Genomic DNA, 21531 nt, shown 5'->3' with positions numbered 1-21531 from the left:
TTAAATTGCAGCAGTAAATCAGGTGCTTGGGTCAAGCTTTACGTATTTCCTTAGTTAATTCAGTAAATTTCTGGTCTCTTCTATAGTAGTAGTTGAAGCACACCATGTGTTATGTTTCAGTAGTGTGTTTCATGTGACTATAAGAAATTTAAGCAGTGATGTGATGTGTGCATCCCATCACATATGGTGGACATCTAGAGCTGGAGAGTTTAGGGATAATGAAGTGCAAGGACTGAGGTAGTCTGCTGTGGACATTAACTTAACTTGTGGTTTTATTAACTTCGAAGTGATTTGAACTGCATTCAAAGGTTAAAACTTCCTTGCTGCATCTTCCCCTGTAATTTTTGCTGATTGCTCTCAAGTCCAGCTCTTAAACTAGGACTCTGCTTCTTATTGATGCTGATTTTTGCAGGACTAAAATGACATAGAACTGGAGAATTATTTCTCAGTTTTCCGTTGTCTGTGTTGTTTCTGAATGCAGCATATGCAGTTGCCCTGACACTGCTGTTTCTGTTATGGCCAGTTTTAAAAATTGTATTTTGTGGATGCTTTTGGAAATGCCCTCTCCCATGCATGGCTTTACTTAATATTTTAGGAGATTTTGCTGTCAAAAGTGAATATGTTTCACTCTTTACCAGGTACCAGGTGAGGTCGTTTTCTTTTAATGTAACTCCTGAAATAGAGCATCTATAGTTGTATCATTGAAGCTACATAGTCAGGTAATTAATTCCTAAGTGTTGTTTTATGCATCTTAAATTTCACATTGGATAAATGTTTCTTACTGTTAATAGGGAAAGTGCTGGCATGTTTTGGGGTTTTTTTGTTTTGCATAATTCTATTAATTTTACATATTTCTGTTCAGGGTTGAAGTATAAACAACAGATGAAATCTCTAACAACTCTCTGCTAGTCAAAAAATATATATGCATGGTTGTTACCTTCCAGGGCTGGCTGAGACATTTTGGGGTGCCTTAACTACCTGCTCAGAACAGTTTTGGCCGTTGAACTGGGGAAAAGAAATGATTGAATCATCTTCATTATTAGCTTTTGGTATTTTTTTAGCACATGTGACTGCATAATTGCTGGAAAAACATTGAACATCTTTCTAGTACAGGAAAGGCAGAATCCGGGTGGGAGGTGGATTGGCTCTGTTCTGCTGTGTCATATTTGGCTACAAAGAAGGGAAGTATTGCATGTGGGCTATGTGTGCCTAAAGAATTTGTGATGTGTGTAATTAAAACAAAATCTTCTTTCCTCCTTTCTTCCTCCCCTGGAGAGCCTGGGTTTTGTTGGCTGCACATCTGAGTATTACAGACCCAAGTCTTTTTGCACTCAAGTCTAAGCTTATTCACGCTTAAATTAGTTCTGTTATTTTGTATACCTGCTGCCATTTCACTTGTCAACTAAGGAATAGCATTGAATGCTGTGCAGAAAACTCTTTAAGTATAATTAATTGCTATACTTCAACCAGTAAAAGACATTATTTCCTCCTCCTCCCTGTATGGCTTAATATTAAATTTGATTTTAGTTTAGTTTCAGGTTTTCAAGTTTGCTTTATCTTGTGAATTGTCCATACCTTTACACAAAATTTCAAATACTAAAAATTTCTGCTTCTTATTTTAAATGCAGTGTTAAAAGATATATTAGAGCCTTGTAAAAAGTACTGTAGGCAAATTTCCCTTCATTTCCCCTACCACAAATAGAACTTAAAAAATCACCCAGAAGACAAAGCTCATATACTACAATAGAGTTGCAAATACACTTGACCAACTGCAAAGCTTTTTCATATGAATGGTGATAAAAATGTGAAGGGATCTAGGCAGTTTTTTTTGTACTGCCTGTCTGTAGAAATACCATAAGATGCCTTTCATTAACTGAATGAATTTCATTTGAAACACATCTTCCATATCTATATCTTCAGTTCTGCTTTGCATCCTTCATGCTGTGACTGATAGTCTTTTACTTCAGTTTGAATGTATTCCAGGACATTTGACTCTGCTTTCCCTGTTTTAATTCTTGCCTTCACAGAGAGGAAGAACCTCATTGCTTCGCTAAGCTAAACGAACCAGGCCTCTTGCTGACAACCCTGTTTGGCTGTCACTGTGTCTGTTTCAGTTAGAGGTTTCTTGAGGTGGTTGGCCAAATGAGGTCTCTTCCAGAGGGCTGTGAAGCAGCACTAATACTTCCTTGGAAACAGTGCCATGCATCTTGGAATCGTGTTGCTATTTTGGAGTCTTAGGGATGAGCATAAGCCATTGGTGTAACTGAGTCCTTCTCCCCATTCACTTCCAAATCTTGGTAGAGAATTAATCTGGGAAAGGATATTCAGTTGGAAGTAAAGCACAAGATGCTTGTTAGTGTCTGTGACTTTTTTTAACACTCCCTTAAGATGTGAAATTTCTTGATTTGGAATTGGGGACTGGAAAATTCTGACAATTGGAAATGTAAAGTATAAATAATGGCTTGAATGATGAAAAGGAAGAAGTTATAAAATTATCAGTACACATCATTAAATATACCTGTGCCCAGTGATACTTCTTAAAAAATAGCTAATTTCTAATAACATATTAGAAATATAACAATAGCAGCTCAGATTGATGCAATGCAAAGTACAAAGAAGATAAGGATATTAATTGCTGCTGGCTTTAACCTGAATGGTTTTATTCAGACAATTAATATGTTGCACACATATAGGCTTACTGTAGTTTCTTGGTTGCACACAGTTTAAGAGCTGAGAGCCTCATATTTACTGTAGTTTGGGTTTGTTCTGTTTAAAAACATTTTTCTTGAAGAGAAGAATGAAGATATAATTCCAAGCAAGATGAGCATAGGCTTATGTCATGATTGCAGCTTTCTTGTATTGCATTTTTTACTTCAAAACGTAGGGCTTTGATTCTTCCTGTCTTCACCATTTCTCTGAAGTGTCATTGTTTCCCTAAGCTGTAATATTCTATGCTGAATCCCATATTAACTTACTTCCTCAAGCTTAAATATAGATTTTTTTTTGTTGTTGTTATTCTTAATGGCTTGAATTAATGTTTTGTTTTATTGTGGAAGTGAATTTTTCCTGTATTTATGGGGTATGATGCAATGGCTGGTCAGCTGAAGGTGTCCATTTGCATAAATAGTCATGCTGTAGTTTACCAAATGAAGTTGGACAGTTGGATAAAAGTGTCGCATTAGGCTTCTACCACAAGGGCAGTATCTTTCATTTATTGTGATACAGTATGAATTTCAGTACGGTAGATGATATATATTTTTCTAGTTTGTGTTTATAGATTTAAGCATGATATAAAATGTGAGTCTGATACTTTGGGAAGTCTTTTGTAAGATCAGACAGGTGAGTTTAGGTTCAAAGGAAGATAAAATGACAAGATGAGACTTGTAAGCATTGGCACTTTTCATGGCATGGGGGATTTGTTGCTTTCTCCTATCATGATCCCTGTCCACTGGAAGGCAATTAACCATTAACCACCAGAGGCTTCAGCAGGAGCAGGTTCCCTGTGACGTTAACGCCGTTGCTGGGAAGCATAGTCTGCCTGCAGCAGGGACGTGTGCAGGGTGGGGGGACGGCCAGTGGGTTTGATCTTCAGGTTTGGGGTAGCACTGCATCTAGTCTTGACTGCTTTTGGAAAAGTAAGGGTGATTTCAGCTCATTCAGTTTCAAATTCAGTAGTATTTTTGTTTCCAGATGACATCTTTTGTCCTGGAAAACCTTCAGCTGCTAATTGTAAATTAGTATATTGCTAGCGGGTTACAGGGAATTGTGACAGTGCTATTAGCATTTTTGTGTTGGCTTGGAATAAAATGTGAAGCTTTCTTCATAAAGCTTCCAGAGGATAGGATGACTTGGAAAGGGACAATAAGAGCTCTCAGCTGATTGAGGAAAACTGGTATTTGTTCATATGTTACAAACAAACAGTGTTCGCGCAAGTGTTGCCAAATTGCATGCGACTTACCTGGACAGATCGGTAGATTGAAGTGGCTGCGCTGATGACCCGTGCCTACCTGCACAATATTTTGTCTATTAAAAAAAGACTAGCCCAGTCCTTGAATCCATTCATAATGGTATGATATGGAGGAGCAGGGGGGTTACTTGTTATCTGACAGGGATTTCCTCCTGAACACTAGTTCTTGTGGCTACCTAGTCGAAAGGATTGTGCTAATTGCCCATGTTCCTGACTTCCAGGAGCCTGTTTTCTAACTCTTACCAGTTTCTCAGAAGGTAAGGAATAAATGGCTCATCAGATAGAAGCATCTGAGTATGTAACAGAAGAAAGTGATGGTGGAGAATAAACGAAGAATGAAATTTGCTAATTGATTCTGAGCCCAGATAAATTCTGTTGTAGATTATTTGCTCTTTGCAATCTTTATATAGGAATTACTCCAGATTATATCTTCTGGAAAGAGCACCCGAACAGAAATGAATTGAGGAAGGTCTTTAGCGTTTGTTAATACAAATTTAATGAGATTATGTGCCAGGAACCGCTTAGGTATTTTTCTTAAGTACAGCTTCTATAGGTTTGGTTTTAGGGGTGGAATTCAACTTAAGTTGCAGAGTACAGCAGAGTACAGCAGGACTTCTGGTAGGGTCTGGGCACTTCATTCTATGAAGGGTTTTATTTGATAGTGATTAGTTGTCACATCAGACTTATTCTTAAGAGCGGGGAGGATGGATTTTATTGCAGCGGTTGAGGTAGAAATGAATGTGCCCATCTGTAAGTTTCATGGAATTAATAGTTAAAGTCTGCATCATTTAAGTTAATGTCCATGGAAGTAATTTGTCCTTGTTCAATTAAAAACAAAACAAAAAAAAAGCTCTTCTTTGAACATAATCTTGCTCTAAAATGCAGTTAAAAAGTTAAGCAATTGTAGATCATTCTTTCTTATAACAGGATACAGTTTTATCTTTTAAATTTTGGGTTATGAATGCTTTCCAGTTCCTGCAGAGGTCATACTTTTTCTGTGTGTGCTAATATTTTCATATTGTGGCACTATATGCTGTGAACTCTATTTCCTAACAGGTGCTCATTTCCTGAAGGATGGATTTTAGATTGATTCAGCTAAAAGAAAAATTGAGCGTGCTGTTGAAGAATGTGAGAGAGGAAGGTCACAGAATATAGATGTTGCTCCCATAAAACTTGTTACAGAATAACAATATCTGCATTCTTTTGAAAGCATGACTTGAAAGTTGTCTTTTTGATGTACTACTGAAAGAAAACTTTCCCAGGTTAGTTTCAGGCAACTTTATTTGCAGTGTAGTTCATTTTATTTAAGACTGTGGTGTTTCTGAGTATAGCTTTTTGTAGGTTTGTGAATTTAAGTAGCTGTATAGACATCAGTTCTCTAAATCCACCAGAAGCCTTGGTGTTTCCTATTTTCAGTTTTCCTATTTTCAGAGGACCTGAATCCTTAAAGAACTAGAAGTAGAAAGAAGGTTGGTTTTCTTCCTATTTTGCATTGTTCAGTGCTGTCTGATTTCCTTCCTCTCTGCTCTATTTTGAGGCTTTTGTGTGTGTTTGGTCATACGGAAAACAAAACCTTGATTACATATACTTTTTGCACGGACTATTTAATGATATCTATGTATTTGATCCGGCAGATGCTAACAGTGTACAACCAGCACTTTTCCAAAACATGGGGAAAAAAATGTCTTGAACTCTTCCCAACTACTGATATTATGCCTTATGTTGAAAAGCAGGAGTGTGTACAGGGGACTTACCCTAAAACAGAATGTGGCAAGTCTCTGCCACCTCCTGCTGAAACTCAGGTCTAAGTTACTTGGCAAACAAGACGTTGTGCCAAAGAATTCTTATAAGATGTAAGTATTTATAGGTTCAGCACAGGGGCAGGGGCTGAGGGGGGGTATCTCCCAAAATGGGTGAGATGGGGACAACCTCCTCACCCACCTAAAGCCTCACTCTTCACTCTTACTAAACCAGAAAGTTTTGGTCTTTTTGAACAAGTCCAATATATACCTACTACTTATTAGAATTCTTCTCCTTGGGTTGAGCATCTGTAGTAAGGGCTTCAACTGGAAAAAAAGTATTTCCTTTGAAATAGTTGTAATTTCTGTTGAAAATTCTTTTGGTTTGAGTTACTATCAAAAATCCTAAGGGATTTTACTGTTGGAAAGAAAGCAAATCAAGTTTGTGATCTTGGAGGTATGGGAAGAAGAATAATTTTGTTGGGGTTTTGAGTCATTCATAGTGATCTTGCTTTGTTATCTATATGCAAGGTAGATTAAGCTTTCTAGATTAAGCCTCCCCACCCTTGACTTGTCAGGTTGTTTGACATTAACAATTTGTTTTAGGAATAGCTTTTACTAAGCTATGGAAATACAGTGTTATGTTTACTTAAATCCAAGTGATAAGTTTTAATGATATGACTTGTTGAATAAGGGAAGCCTTCGGAGAACCTGTCTTGCAGGTTGGGCATATTCTGTAATGGTGTGATTTTACTTGATAAACAAAAAGCTGGAAGGCGATGTTATTGTATTAAAAAGGTCAAAATTGTGATGGAAGTGTCACTAAAACTATTCAGGTCTCATAATGTTGATTGTGTATGAATAATGAGTATTACTCAGGAAATTGCAAACAAGAAAACTGTTGTGTTGACTAAAAAGAAATTTACTTGGGACCTAAAAACTGTATTTTAGCAGTAGCATAAGTCAAAAGGGTTAGAAACCATTTTGCTTGTAGGTATTTTCTGTGGAGATGCTTGGATAGTGAATACCTGATTTTGGAGTAATGTGATAACCGTTGCTGGATAAATCTTTAAAACTTCTAATAGATTGATCTTAATATGTTGTGAAATACGATAGTACTTCATATTAGAAACCTTTTGGAGGGCTAAATGAGTGACCTACTTGCCAACAGCTTTGTTAGCTCCTTGAACATGTTATTTGTAATTGACTGCAATAGTGGTGCTATCTGCTTGACATTTTCCTATCTTTTGCTTGCCTTTGCAAACAAAACGTGCAAATTCTCAAGTTAGATGAATCATCTTTTCCTAGTGCCAGCATTGTCTCTCTTCCTTCTTCCCCCTTCACAGGTTGTTTCTTGTGGTTGGCCCTTGAGTACACAGTCCTACCTGGTAAAGCATGACGGAAGGAGTGTGACATGGTGGGCCAGCGTGCTTTACAGTCGTAAGATTTCCAGCCTGCCCTGTCCAAATGCATATACACATGATGGTACATAAATCAGTTTTAGTGCTTCTCATAGCTAGTTGCTACATCTCCCAGCTGACATGAGGATCTGCAGCAAATCTGCTGCCCAAATGTCCTCAGTGACCAGGAGGGTGCTGTTCAGTCAGGTTGTGCTGAGCTCCTTGGCTGTCCAGTGGAGTTTTGGCTTATTTCTACTTCAGAACAGTATGGTAAGGTTATATATTTGACTGAGCTCTCTGGTATGATGTTAATGATTTCTGATTAGTATAGTAGCTATTGAAAATAAGTGTGCTGTGTGTTAGGTACCAGCGTGAAGAAGGGTTGCGTTGACACGTTGGCTGTATTGATGTGCAGTGCGTTCTGCTGTCTGGAGCCTCTGCCAGGTTTCTCACTAAGACTTTACTCTTGGCTGTTGTTCAACTTATGGCAACTTCTCTTTCTCTTGCTGCTTAATTATTTCATAGCTATGTTTGAGAGTAATGTTCAGATTTTGGATTTCAAGTTTTGGATATCAAGAGAGTCACAAAAACCTTGTGATGTTCCTTGGAATGCTTGTTCTTCCACAGCCTTCACACTGATAATTAATGTAAAGATTTAAAGATTCTCTGAAATTGCGTGTAGTCCGGTAGCTTTTTAAAGGAGTACCGAGGGACTGACTTCTTGCATCACTGACTTGTTTATGGATATATTTTTCTTCAGTGAAAAGTTTTCCAGTCTCCAGAGTGTGGACTTCACTCCAATGATAGAGACTGCTGGGCTGGGAAAATATAATTTAGGAGTTAGTGAGTATTAACACTCAGAATAAGCACGATTGGTAAAATGGATTAGTAGTCTGCAAAACTGATAAATTGGCCAGATCAAGTGTTGGCTGCCTTAATATGGATATTTGAATTTCAGTTCTTATCACCTCATCTCTACTTTCTCTGGTTTCTGTGTGATACTTTGGCATCCCTAGCAAAAATAAGGATCATTTTGTGCAGGAAACCTTCACAGTGTTCCCTGTTCATGACATTTGCAGCTAATCAATAATCACTTTTTTCTGTCAGCTTCTCTCCTATAATACTGAGACTCCCTGGCAAGTGTGTGTTAGTGAGAGTAACTGCATTCTGCTCAGTGTCACTAGAGATGCGGCATTATCACATAAGCAATTTAGATGTTTATAATGTCAGCGTCTTAAGCAAGACACTGCTGTTTCTAAATCAGGGTGGGGTACTAGGATAGTTTGTTCACCTTTTATCTTTATAGTTACTAAACTATTTGGAGGTCTTCATTCATATACACCTACCACCCCCCGAAAGGTGATGTTTTGCTATTGCAAACATGCGCTAAACCGTGATTATATTTGGAAGAAGGAGCCTCCAAAGTTTTTACTCACTGTTACCAATCAAACATTTACTGATTTCCAAGCTACTGTTTAAAAGCTCTTTGGAATTAAATTTTGTATAACTGATGTCAAAAGGCTTTTTTTTTTTTTCCCCCTAAAACAATAGCAATAAATTCTGAGAGCTTTTTGAGTTTCTTGAGCATTGCTGTGCCAATGAACATGGAAGTGCCTTGTGTATTGCGGATTATTTTCCTGCCTCTTGTTGGGTGTGTTAGTTTTACAGTCTCCATACTCCAGTGCTAGGAGAAAAACCTCTTACATTTAATCTTTTTTTTTGTAGATGCAGTTTTAGCATACTTTTCTAGAACAGCATGTCCTCTTACTGCAGAACCTCTAGTACTTTTGGGGGGTTATTTAACAACGAAAAATAAGGAATCTTTAGACTTGTAGTTTACCTTCTCTTAAATCTTCCTGTTCACTTGTGACTTTGGTGTCAGACTTTCATGACCATGGGCAGGGACCATTAGTCACCTGGGGCCAGCCCAGCCACCCCTCACTGGAAGGAGGATATTTCTGCATTTCTTGGCCATGTTGGTATTGACCATAAATATTCCTGTAGTGGCAGTAAATAACCTGGTCATCCTCTCTGAGAAGATTCCTGAATATGGTTCTGGGTGATCATTCACCTGATTCTAAGACCTCCCTGGACTGTTTCTTTCAGTGTATATCACCCTTAACAGCAAGTACTTCCATGAAAAAAACAAGCGTGCTGTTTTTTATCTCGCAGGTGATGTTCTGATTTATTAGGTACCTGCTTTGTTTTTGCAGTAGTTGATATCTTGCAGGGTTTGTGCTGTTTTGGTGGGTGACTTTGTTCCTATTTTCAAGTGGTGCATGGAACTGGTCTGTCCAGACTGTAATGAAGACAACTTTTTCTCTGAGAAACTAGACAGTACTTTTCTTAGTTTCTTGGATGGGTACTTGTAATGCCTAAAGAAAAAATGTTCATGGATTTATTCAAATACAACAGATGAGAAATTATCAGAAAGTTGCAACTCATGAAATCACATAGGCAAGGTCATGACGCTGCCAAGTAGATCTGTTTCAGTTTGCTTTTCTTCTGAAAAACTGAGCTGTACCAGATATGAACTAGGTCTAATGTAGACTTAGAAAAGGATTAAGGAAGGGATAAGTGGAGATAGTTGACTGCTGGTTTTTGCATTATAATATCTCTACAGTGCTGTAATATATGCCCTGCACAGGCTATTGTTACTGCAGAGACTGTAGTCACTACTGATGATGTTCAGGAGCAATGTTCAAAGCAGAACAAACCCCCCAACCTTGCTGTGCTCGAGATCTGCCCTGCATGCTGTCCGGTCTGACCCTTTGTGTAGAATAATCCTCTTCCCATGTGCCTTTCTAGGTCTTATCAGTCCAGAGGTGTCCTGCATCAGAATTTGTTTGCTACGTGCTGCTGAACCTGTCTCTCATGCATTTATCATTATTCTTTCCCTTCATCTGTGCATTTAACTTCCACAGTGGCTTATCCTCAAATCAGTTGAGGTTACGGAGGAAGGAGCCTAAATTTTCACTTACTGAAATCAAACAGTTTCCTATCTCTTGAACGGAAGGCACAAAGTAATCTTTCTCCATATCTGAAAATCATGAAGGACTTTGTAAGCGCCACTCATCTGCCAGCAGCAGTTCTGTGACAGATTTAGCTGTGCCTGGAAGAGGAGAGGAAGAGCTCAGCCTGCGGCTGGAGAGCACCCAACTCAGAGCTTGGTTTGGGCTGTGGGAAGGGAGGTTTTTTACTGGGGACTGAGGTTGGAGTCGTCTGCCTCTGAATGGCCTTGGGCCACTGCGGTGGGCAGCTGTGGAGCAGTGTTGTCCTGCTGGGACGGAAAGCACCTGAGAGGAGCCTTAGCACAGAGCAGCTGTTGCAAAAAGGGTTTTGGCACAAAAAGCGGAGGCAGGAGAGCAAGACATCTTGATGAGTTTTGTGGGGGGTGGCCAGGGTTAAATGCAGGAGGTTTCTTTAGTGTTGTTCAGACACTTAAAGAAAATGTGTTGTTTCAGATGTTTCAACAAACTTAATTTTTCTCCTCCCTAAGGGAATTTATTCCAGTGGTATGTTTGTTTGTTATATATATATATATATATATATATGTTTGTTATATTAAGACCTTGTAGAATAAAGTGTAGCCTTAATTGTCTTTCGGTAATGTTTTTCTAGTCTATCTCTTTGCTAATGCGCCTGCAAAAATCAGTGCACTATTTTCTAGTGTTTTCCCCCAGGAGAAGTTTAAGTCCTGCATTTTTTTTTTTGAGCATCACATTTCTGCTGGACTCTTCAGGGTTCAGTGATGATGAGCCAAATCTAAATTTTCTTCCTCTGTTTTTCCTGCCCCAAGCTCTCCCAAGACATGGCGTCACTCTCGCCCTTGTGATGTTTGTGAGGCTTCACCAGGCTGCAGCTGCAAGAACGATGGGGACAGGTTGTCTAGGAATATGTCACTTGGCCCACTGAGGGTCTGATTTTGTGTTTGTGACAGAGCAAATTATGGCAGTCTTTGGGTGTTTGTGTTCTTCTTGCTCAGCTGGTTCTTCAAGGACATTCAGGTGAAATCAATAAGTATTTTTTTTTAAGCTGTGATTGTCATGTCATACTTTCTGGTGCCAAGATGGTTATGCCTTATATTCCAAAAAATCAACCTTTTAGAGAGGTTGAATTAGTGTGGCAGCCGCTTCCAAGAAAAAAAATAACTTCTTTTACATTGTAAATAACATTTATAGAAAGAAAGGTTTTCCCTCCCCCAGTAGCCCCCCACCACTTTCTGTTATGGTGAAGAGATTCCCATGTTCCTGGTCCCTGTCAGCTTTTCTTCTGGCACTTATCTTCACAAAAGAGGTTTTTAAAACATAAAACTTTATAATAATTAAAAAGGATACTCGGGACTGTAAAAATAAGTTTTTCTTTTTAAAAAAAAAAGTGTTGTCCAGCAGTGACAGCTGTCAAGCTTGTCACTTATACTTTAAATTTCTGCACAGTTGTATCTGTCAACATATGGCTCAATAACTAGATCTTAGAAGGTCCTTCTGCAGTTCTCCAGTTGTATTAGTAACATGAATTTAGTGCTATTAGTTATTGTAACTTTGTCATCTCGAGCACTTTCTTGCCGTAGACCTCGAATAACTACGGTTTTCTTGATCTCTTTTGAACTTTCATAAATAAACATTTAGAAAATCATATGCTGTTCCTGTGGTACTGATGAAGTATAAAGCTAGCATTAAGATACTGAAGTTATCAGTGCAACTGTAACATCCTTGAGCTTCATTAGGACTCTTGGCTGAATGTCGTCCACACTTAGCGGACTGCTGATTTTTGGGTTGTCCATTTGCACCATACTTTTTTCTAGCAGTGCTGTGCTTTGAAACAGATTCTCTAACGTGTCTTTTACTGGGAAGATATCTTTAAAATCCTCTACAGTGAACAAAAGGATGCAGAAAATAAATGTGGTGATTCTGCCATGCCCTTAGCTTCTGTGAGCATTTTTAAATGCATGTTTGTTTACTTATTTTAACCTTAGAGATCCTAACAGGCTGCCTACTCCTTGCTCTTCATGTGCCTTGAAAAAGGATTTAGTTGTAGTTTTTATAGTTTTTCCTCACTTCCCTAAATTACTTGTGAGACTGTCTCGTGATTTTTTTCCTCTCTGTTTTTAGCTTGCTATTGTTTGAGCCTCATTTGGACAACTTCTACAAGATTCTTCTAATGTTTTCCCTAATATGCTATTTAGCCATCTTCTTCCATTCCCTGTCATGTCATTATTCACCCCTACTTAAGTCCTTTTTGCCATTATTTTTAAAAATATTTACTCTAAGCCTCATACAATATCTTAAATCTCATTGCCTACAGCTATTTGGTTTTGTATTATTCTCTTTAAGTTTCCTCTTATTTATCTAACTCATTTCTTTAAATTTCTTGGTATTTGTTCCTCCTGCAGATATTTAGGTTGCTACTAAATGCTGAGAGGTTTACACTTATATTTTGAACGAAATCCTACCCAGTGCTTAGGATCAAGAGATGCCTTTTCTTTTGTTAGTAGCATGACAACTCTTTCCATGAAGCACTCATATCTGATGGTCATTATTTTCTCTTGACACCCTGTGACGTTTTGGGGATAACAGAAGCCTCCCACTGGTTTTGTCTTTGCTTCTGTAGCATTTCTGGCTGCCTTCAGCTGGGTCACTAAACATCTGCATGTTTAATGTGGTGGCTCCTGCATTTCATGTTATCACTATCTTGAATGTAAAGAAGGTAAATGTACTCCTTTAATGAATAGGTAATGGGTTTGGATAGACTTGTCTTTTTTTGAATTTTATCAAAAAGAAGTTGTTTTCAGCCACACGTAGCGATTTCATTGTAAACTTTCTCACTGGTTGCTTTGTTCTTGAATGCATATGCATGCCAGTAACCAGTGCACCTCCAGGACTGGAGGATGGCTTTTCTTGGTGAAGAGGACTTTCGTTAATCAAAATTACCTTTTTTTCTTCACTTCTTGGAAGGTGGCTGAATAAAAACACATCAGCATTGTTGTCCCACAGTTTTTTATATATGAGTTTTCTTAAAAACCCACTCTTACAAGTTATCATAGGTTATCTAAGTGAAATTGTGTGGTTTCTTAGTTGTATCTTGTCTAGAAATTATTTGAAGATTGTGTTTCATCCTCTACTTTGTGTTTGAAAACTCCATCTGAAGGCAGTGGCTTTGCAATTGTGGGCAGTAATCTTGTGCGTGTGTAAAACTAAAGGATGTTTTTTTGTTCTGGAGGAGGCTCCAGTTAAAGTTTGGTAGCAGGGTGAAAATATTTTCTGAACTCTGTAAATCCAACACACAAGATGTGGGAGTTCCTATGTTAAACAGGCTGAGTTTTGTTGCGGTCCTTAGAGTAGTCTTGGAAGTATTAATACCAGGCAACAGCAGGTAGAAAACTGGAGGGCAAAAAGAGGCTGGGAAAAACATGTGAAAGGTGGAACAAAGGCATAAGGTCAATTACATCTGAAGTTCAAGAGATAAACCAGTGCTCAAGAGGAGGGAAAATTTAAAAAATAATTGATTGAGTTTATTTCCCCTCTCCCTTTTTTTTAAAATCAAATGTCTTCAAGTCAGTGTGATCTAAGGCTCTTCATTGTCACCCACTTGAATTTGTGTGCCGTCTTTACTCGGTTTAGTGTCCTCGAGTAATGCTGTATGAAAACACTTGGGGCTTGTGAAAGGCACTTGGTTGGTATCTAGTGGAGTGTCTGTAACACTTTTGGACAAACCTGGTACAGAAGAAATCTCAGAAAGGTTTGTGTGAATTGTAACATGGGGCAGGAGGAAGGTTGAATCGCTGAATGCCGTTTGGAGGCTCGCTGTGGAAATCTTCCTGGTTAACACTGCATATTTTTCTAAGCAGTATTGTATTTAGCTTTCAAAAGGCAAGAGTCTTCGGTAATTGTCTCGATTCACAACAGAGGTTTGAAAGCTAAATGCAAACAAATACAGAAGGAAAAATGTCAGTTTGCTTGTGACTTTTTTTTCGTGTATCAATTCTTCCATATCGGTTCCATTGCTAGTAAAGCAGCTATTGTGCAAAAGTTGAAAGTACAAAGATTGTAAACTTTTGAATCTGTAGAACTTTTATAACACAAGGGATTTTCTGTTTTTGCAGTCAGTCATTCAATTTCAAAAGCTGTTTTGTCAACCTTCATATGCAGGGCAAGACTATTTTTTCTAATGCTCTTTTAGCATTAAACTCAACTATTGTAACCCGTGTACTACATTTTTTTTCCAGGTTTCGCTAAATGGTACACAGTTCACAGACAGTTCTGTTGGATCAGAGTTCACAGGTGTTTCTCAGGTATGTGCAGCCACATTTTGAGTGTATATGACAGCTGAATTATTTGTAAACGTACTAGAGAAAACTCTTCAGAAACATCTGCATCTCTGTATAAGATTGGGACTTGGCGAACTGAAGTCAGTTCCTGATGACTTCACTATTGAAGTTTAAAAAAAGCAGTGAAAGCTACTATTTCTGAAGTTAAATTTTATCATTATAATAAGTTTGAAATTGGACATAGATGTAAAAGAAGCTATGCAGTTTTATGGTAATAATGTTATTATTGGAAAGAAATCTAAATACATGGCAGAGATGCAGTTATTTCTGTTCTGACTTGTCCTACTTGCAGTGTTCTCTTATGAATGTTGTATCTGAACATGTTTCAGAGAAAAAGTGAGACCGGGTGTTTTCTTTTAGGGGTGCATCACACGTTTTTTTTGAAGCTGGAGTAGTGGAAAAATATCTTGCTTTTCTTAAAATGTACACTTTGATTATACCGGAGATGCATAGAAATGTATATGTGACCTAATTCCAAGCTCATCTAATCCATGGAGAGTTTACCGCTGCTGTAGAAATAGTCATGAGAACAGTCAATACATTATCGTATTTTGAATAAATAAGAATTTGCAGTTCATAGCTTCATTTTATGATGACAAAGCCATAATGGAAATCTGAGATGTTTATGGTCTAGATTTTGTCAAGGTTCTAATTGTCAATTTTGTTAGAAATAAACTGCTTAGAAGTTTTCGTTCTTCACAGTTGATTTGTGTTGTGGTCTAGGAACCAAGTGCTTTCATTTGAACTTCAAATCTGTTATGAATATGGGCCCTACTGGGAGATTGTTAAGGTTTTATTGAGTCTATGAGTTGGCTGGAATTAAGATTGTTGTTTCCAATGTATTTGCTATTGCATTTTTAATGCTCATAGTGCAAATTACATGCAGAATTCTCAACTTCTAGAGGTCCTCGTAGCATGGCTCACTTTTTGCAAACGAGTGAGCGTCAGGTTGTCTTAACTTCCGATCTTTTACATTTTCATCCTCTGCTTTTCCTGCTTGTTGGAAGATGTCCTGCAGGTTATGTTTGTGAGGATTTTCAGGCATAGAAACTGTCAGGGCCAAGGGGCTGAGCAGCTGTAGCCTCCTATGTGCAGAGTTTGTAGCATCAGTAAGAACTGCAGTTGAATGCATGTCAGCCAAGAGGAATGTCTGACTCGAGAGGTCTGATTGTGTTTGTAGAGCCAGTAAGGTGAGAGGATGTTCCAGACTTTTGGGAGGCAGAGCAAGTCTTCCCTCATGAGAATGTTGTCTGAAAACCTGCAGTAGACACCTGGACAAATTATGTTCGTTTTCTTGCCTTAGTTCTTAGGTGTGAATTCCTGAAGTGGTGTCAGTGAGTAAAAAGATTAGCTGTTCTTGCTAAATCTATTAACTTATCTTTCAGAAGTCCATGAGAAATTTAATAAGGTACTTGTAGAAAGAAACTGAGTGTGTCTTTGTTTTTTTATGTCTAGAATTCTCAATTTTGCTTTCCTATTACTGAGTCTGTCAGTTTTATAAATGCAAAGAACACAGAAATCAGAGGTCATGATGCTGTGCTGTTTCCCTTCAGATGGCAGCAGTAGGGAGTTGATTTGTTATTGCCGTAAAGGCGGGTCAGTGAATTGTGCTACAGCTTGAACTAGTCCTTTGCCCTTAAGAACTTTTTACCTGTGCTTGTGCATGTCAGCCCTAATGGATCTTTAAAGCAGTATTTTTGTTAGCATTGAGGTTGGAACAGTATCCAGAGGGATGCTTGAATGACTTATTTAAATTTTACCTTTCTTTTGAGAAATAGTGTAACTGTTTTGCGGCTTACATAGAAGATCTGGCTAATTAAGGCAGAGCTAGCAGCTGTAGTATCAGATAAATCTGAGATTCTGCCATTACAAGATGTTTTGTTCCATTCATTATAACATCGCTTATCTCTTGTAAAGTTGGGTTCTGTTTGGTCTGTGCTGCTTGACTGGTCTTTGAGTATCAGTTTTGGTGATTAATCAGCATTTCGTGGCTGAACCAGGATCTCAGGCACTGTAGCATATGAAAGAGAAAGTAAGTTTTGACCTCACTCTGCTGCCTTAAGTTACTAAGTCTACTTCATTCAATAGCCAATAGTGGATTTTGAGACCCTACTGGTTGGTTTCGTTAAAACCAAGTTAAGCTTTCATTTTGTAATAAGCTTAGCTGAAAGTGTCTTTGTTTCAGTTAGTATTAAAAAAGGCATTGACACAGAACTTCCAAGAGCAGTTATTTTCCTTTTTTTCTCTAAAAATGACAACAATAAAAGGAATTATACTATACCTTTTTTAATTTTACTTACTAGATTATTACATCTAGGCTAATTATTTTAGAGAGGATGGCTGTAATCTATGTTCCCTGAAAGCATCACTTTTTAAATGGGGTGTATTTGTCATCAGAGTTGTTTGCCACGTGGGGGTTAAGACGCCTGTGTTTGCTCTTGAGACACTGCACTTAATGATGACTTTTAGAATGTATGTGTTTTCTTAAATATCAGAATAAGTTTTATTCTGGTTTGTATTCTGTGAATAACCAGTTATCTATCAAATTTATTTGTAGACACCGTTTACCTTTGGCTTGGGCCAAAGGGCACCATATACAACCGGGGAGCATTGTCTTCTCTGTAGAAGTGAACGAAAAGATAATTCGCTTTCAGAGAGCGGAATAAAAAATTCTAGCAAAACAGCACTTTCCACATCTCCAAAAGCAAACAGTGTGCTGCATCTTCCACTGTGGGTGTGTCCAGACTGTCGAAGAACAGTCGAAAAAGAGGAGAGGCACACTACCATAGAGCAATCTCTTGTGGTAAGTGGAAGTACTTCTGTTCAGTACACTGAGATGTTGTTATGGGCTGAATGCTACTTTGTGCTTTTGAAGCACTTCAGCTGTAAGTGCTTAGAAAGTGATTTAGAACATTTTGAGTTGGTTTTTTTTCCTATGAGCTAAACTGAACGGGTAAGTTTTTCCAAAAATCAGGAGTTCTGATTCAGAGTTTTGGATTTTTGGGTAAAGCAAGGCTTGGATTTGCTTCTGACTGCTTTTTTGCCCTTTCAGTTTATTGGATCTCATACTTTGTCCTTTCCCCCGTTACTTAAATTCTGTTTCTTATGCTCTTGCCAATGTGACTTTAATTATTACACGTTTTTTCTACTCTCTATCTGCTTGTGTACTTCCCCCATTTGTGAGGTAAACTGTCTGAATTTTCCTTTAGTGTTTGAGTCACTGCACTTGCGCTGCCGCCTTCCTGCATGTCTCTGAGGTTTTTCGTCTTTTCTTTCCTGTGTTTATTTAATAAAGAAGCACAACTTTGCATAGTATGCATATAACAATTTCTTTGGAGCACTGCAAACACTGATTTTAATACGTGATGGGAATATTTCAAGTTTTTATTGTTTTCTAGATTAAGCGTTAAAATATATTTTCAAATGACGATTCAGGTTCACGTAAGAGCTGTGCTCAGTGTAGCAGAAGGATGAAAAAGTTCATTGACAGGTCCAGTAAAACCCTACTAGAAGTAAAATATGCTGTCCCGCAGAACCAAATCTTCACAAGTGATCTGGGAAGCCACATGCTTCTGATAATTGGAAGCATTATAGATTCCAGGTGACATCTCCTTGTAGAGAGCTAACAGAATGTGCATGTGCCCATAGGCACATACAGGTTTTTATTTCAGTAAACAAATAAGGGTGAGGAAAGGTTGTATTTGTATAGCGTATGTTGTTAAACTCTTACTAAAAACACAGTTAATGGTGACAACCAGTGATAGGACAAGGGGTAATGGGTTCAAACTAGAACGCAAGAGGTTCCACTTAAATTCGAGAAGAAGCTTCTTCTCAGTGAGGGTGACAGAGCCTGGAACAGGCTGCCCAGGGGGCTGTGGAGTCTCCTTCTCTGGAGACATTGAAACCCACCAGGACACCTTCCTGTGTAACCTCATCTGGGTGTTCCTGCTCCAGCAGGGGGGTTGGACTGGATGAGCTTTTGAGGTCCCTTCCAATTCCTGACATTCTGTGATTCTGTATATTTCTTGTGTACAACTAGTGTTTAATGATATTCTTGCTATTAACAAGGGTTAGTAAAATTAATCAGAAGATATTACATCTAAAGGAATTATACTGTTAGTCTGGTGGTAAACACATCGTGGAGAATTTGAAGCACAGCAAGACTGAAGCACACTATTGTTCAATTGAGTCCAAATTTTTGACATAGTTAAGTTCTGTTTAATGAACTAGTAAAGAAAATAAGTGCCCTAATAGTTCAAGTAAGGCAGGATTTGCTTCCTAAATGTTTCGTTAAGTTATAGATATTCCAGGTAAAATAACAATTGACAGTATATATTTTATTTTTAAACTTATCTCATTTTAAGAGGAATTTTTTAAAGCGATCAGCAGAAGGATTTTCCAAGTTGGGAAGGGTGACTTGAAAAAAGAGGAAAATAAATAAGTGGCCAGTCAAATTAGAGATACTAGCTCGGGGGGAAATAAGCTAAAAAAAGAAAGCTGGTAGAAGTCACTGCAAGCCAGGGTGTCATCTCCTCGCACTGAGCAGCACTGGGTACCGGAGGTAGCATCCATTCCCAGTGACAGCAACTCTCTAACATCCATTACTATCAGGTAGGATGTCTGGCTGTTACAAACAAAGAGATTTTATGCTTTTTGCTAGAAGGGATTGTTGAGCTACAAAAGTTAAACATGCTGTCAAGTAGAGACTAAAGATATCTTACTAGTTTATGCTTAATTGTGGGTGATGCAAGCTTTCCTTTAGCCTAGTTCATTGTTTATGCTGGAGTATATAAAGGTGATAATTACAACCAACGTACTTTGGTTATTAGAAATGAAGCTATATTTCTGTCTTTTGTTTTCTCAGCCCATCTCTTGCATTTATTAGGCTTTTTGAAGGTAAATTCTTTGTGTGTGGTTGAGTGTCCTCCCAAAATACATTCAGCACTAAGAATTGCCACATGCATTTTTGCATACCTATTGTAGCCTTACAAACTAAAGGCTACCTGTGTTGCTTTTTGTTCCTTTCAGAGCCAAGACTTCCTTTTGCACATGCCTCTTGGAAACAGTGGATCACAGCAGGAATCTGTAGGAGGAGGAAGAATAGCTGTTGGTGCGCAGACAGTGCCTGCTGCAGATCTTAGCAATTCCTCTCCTTCAGACATAGCTTGTAACTGTGAGGCCTGTAACGAGCGCAGGTAAGAACTCAGCTCAAGCTCAACAGTTTGGTGCCCGTAGTCAGGCTATCTGACAATAACAGTAACTTGTGGATGGCAGCTTTTATCTAATTTTATACTTTTAGACATGTACTTTATTTTCAGATGTACATTGTTTTTCCTGAAGAGCTTATTCAGAATACTAAAAATCAATACACCTATTTGATGTGCAAATAGAGAGTAATTTTTTTGTCATCATTTGCAGAGAAAATTCAGCAGAGCCTGAACGTGAACCTCAGCAGCTTCAAAATTACTGGTCAGAAGTAAGGTATATGGTTCGGTGTATATATCGCCAAGCTGGGACCCCGTTGGCAGATGACCAAGACCAGTCTTTGGTACCAGATAAAGAAGGAATGAAAGAGCTGGTGGATAGGTATAGCACTTTGAAAAAATCTTTTAATTGCTAAGAGGAGTTTTTAAATTAGTTTTTAAGTAGTTTGGAATATTACTTTTTAATATAATGTTATTTACCATCTGTAAATCTGGTTGCTTGAAGTGGTTGCATCTCCACTAGAATGGGAAGTCAGAACGGTCAATTCTATTTCATGCAGGATTTTTAAATGCTAGATTGAATGCATGGGAAGCTATATTCTATTTATACGCTGTTTGGAATAGGAATATTAATGTATAATTATGGAAGGGTGCCAAAATCTTAGTCTTCAAAAGACCTTGAGATATTGGTGGGTAATAAGACTGTTTAGTTTTAATTCCCCACAGGAAAATCTTACCTTTTCGAACTAACCTGAGTTGTTATAGTGCTTGCTTCTTACTGTAGTTGTAACAGCTAGAAGAGACTTGTCACACACACAAAATAAGTAATAGTGGCAATTGATCAGTAGTTTAGGCAGATTCTGAGAACCTCCTTCTCACTTCAGAAGTTGAAATTGTAGCTTTTCTAGGTGTGAAGTTGAGGATGTGCTTAGTGAGATTCTCACTTGTGGGGTTTTACCTTTTAAGAATAGCGTGGCTGTCCTTAAAGTGCTCTGGGAGGTTCATCTCCATTGCTGGCTAACCAAATGTGTGGTCAAGGAATAATTGCTCTCCTTGATTCTGTACATACTTAATATACTACAGTCTGACTAGTCTGACAAACTGCAGTTCTTATGCAGAGTTTCTAGATAAAGCTAAAATCTGGTGAGGTGAAAAAACTTTTGAAATTTTATAGTCATCTAGCATTGCTCTTCATATGACTGTGCTGCTGAATCAGCCTTAACAGATCATTAAATAAGCATATTGCACTTCAGTTATATAAAAACTGAGTGTTTGATTTTGAACATGAGTTGTGTAAATGTAGAGTAATGTAGTATGCCTCTCTATTAGTCACACTTGGTTTATTTAAGTGATCAAATCATGCAGTGTAGGTTTTGAAATCAAAGATGCTTAAATGTTGCATAGTGTGTAGGTAATTAAAACTGAATCACAGCTAAAATGGTGGTTGATTCTTATGCAGTTTCTCTTTAATGGAAAAATTTTGGAAACTGGAACACCTAATATGTACCTTTCTTATGTACTTGATTTTTCTAGAACTGTTTTTCACTTTTGAAAGTGATTATTAAAATACAAAGGCAGAAACACAACAGGATCTCAAAGAAGGAAGCCTTATGTCAGTATGATTATTTTTCACTTGAGTTTCTTATGATCTCCAAAGTGTGACATAAAATTAGGATGCTGTGTTTGAGCAGACACCGGTGTATCCAGTCTGTGGTGCTAATATCTTGCAGATTTTTTTTACAAAGCTAGTCAGTGTAGGTATTGAAGGCATAAAACCAAACCAAACAAACCATGTAGTTAACGTGCCAAAGGTCATGCTGTAGCCAAGTAGATCTATTTTTAAAAGGCCAAAATTCCTAATTCCATGCTCAGCTCTGTTAGTTACCACTGGAAG

The 21531-nt window shown here is 38.0% G+C and overlaps 1 protein-coding gene across 3 annotated transcripts in view; it reads left to right on the top strand.

Moving 5' to 3' along the window:
* The window catches only part of FAM193A (family with sequence similarity 193 member A), a 79212-nt gene that overhangs the window by 16707 nt on the left and 40974 nt on the right, over nt 1–21531 (top strand). For all 3 annotated transcript variants that reach the window (XR_013922046.1, XM_080343173.1, XM_080343172.1), the window contains exons 2-5: nt 14332–14397; nt 16991–17236; nt 19462–19628; nt 19852–20019. Coding sequence is in view for 2 of the 3 variants with exons in the window: in XM_080343173.1 (XP_080199299.1) it covers nt 14332–14397; nt 16991–17236; nt 19462–19628; nt 19852–20019 (647 nt within the window). In the remaining variant the exon portion in view is untranslated. The remainder of the gene's footprint in view (nt 1–14331; nt 14398–16990; nt 17237–19461; nt 19629–19851; nt 20020–21531) is intronic.

Source organism: Nesoenas mayeri (genome assembly GCF_963082525.1).
Source record: "Nesoenas mayeri genome assembly, chromosome: 4".
Classification (NCBI taxonomy): domain Eukaryota; kingdom Metazoa; phylum Chordata; class Aves; order Columbiformes; family Columbidae; genus Nesoenas; species Nesoenas mayeri.
Note: the sequence above shows the minus strand (reverse complement) of the source record. Positions and strands in the feature narration are given on the sequence as shown.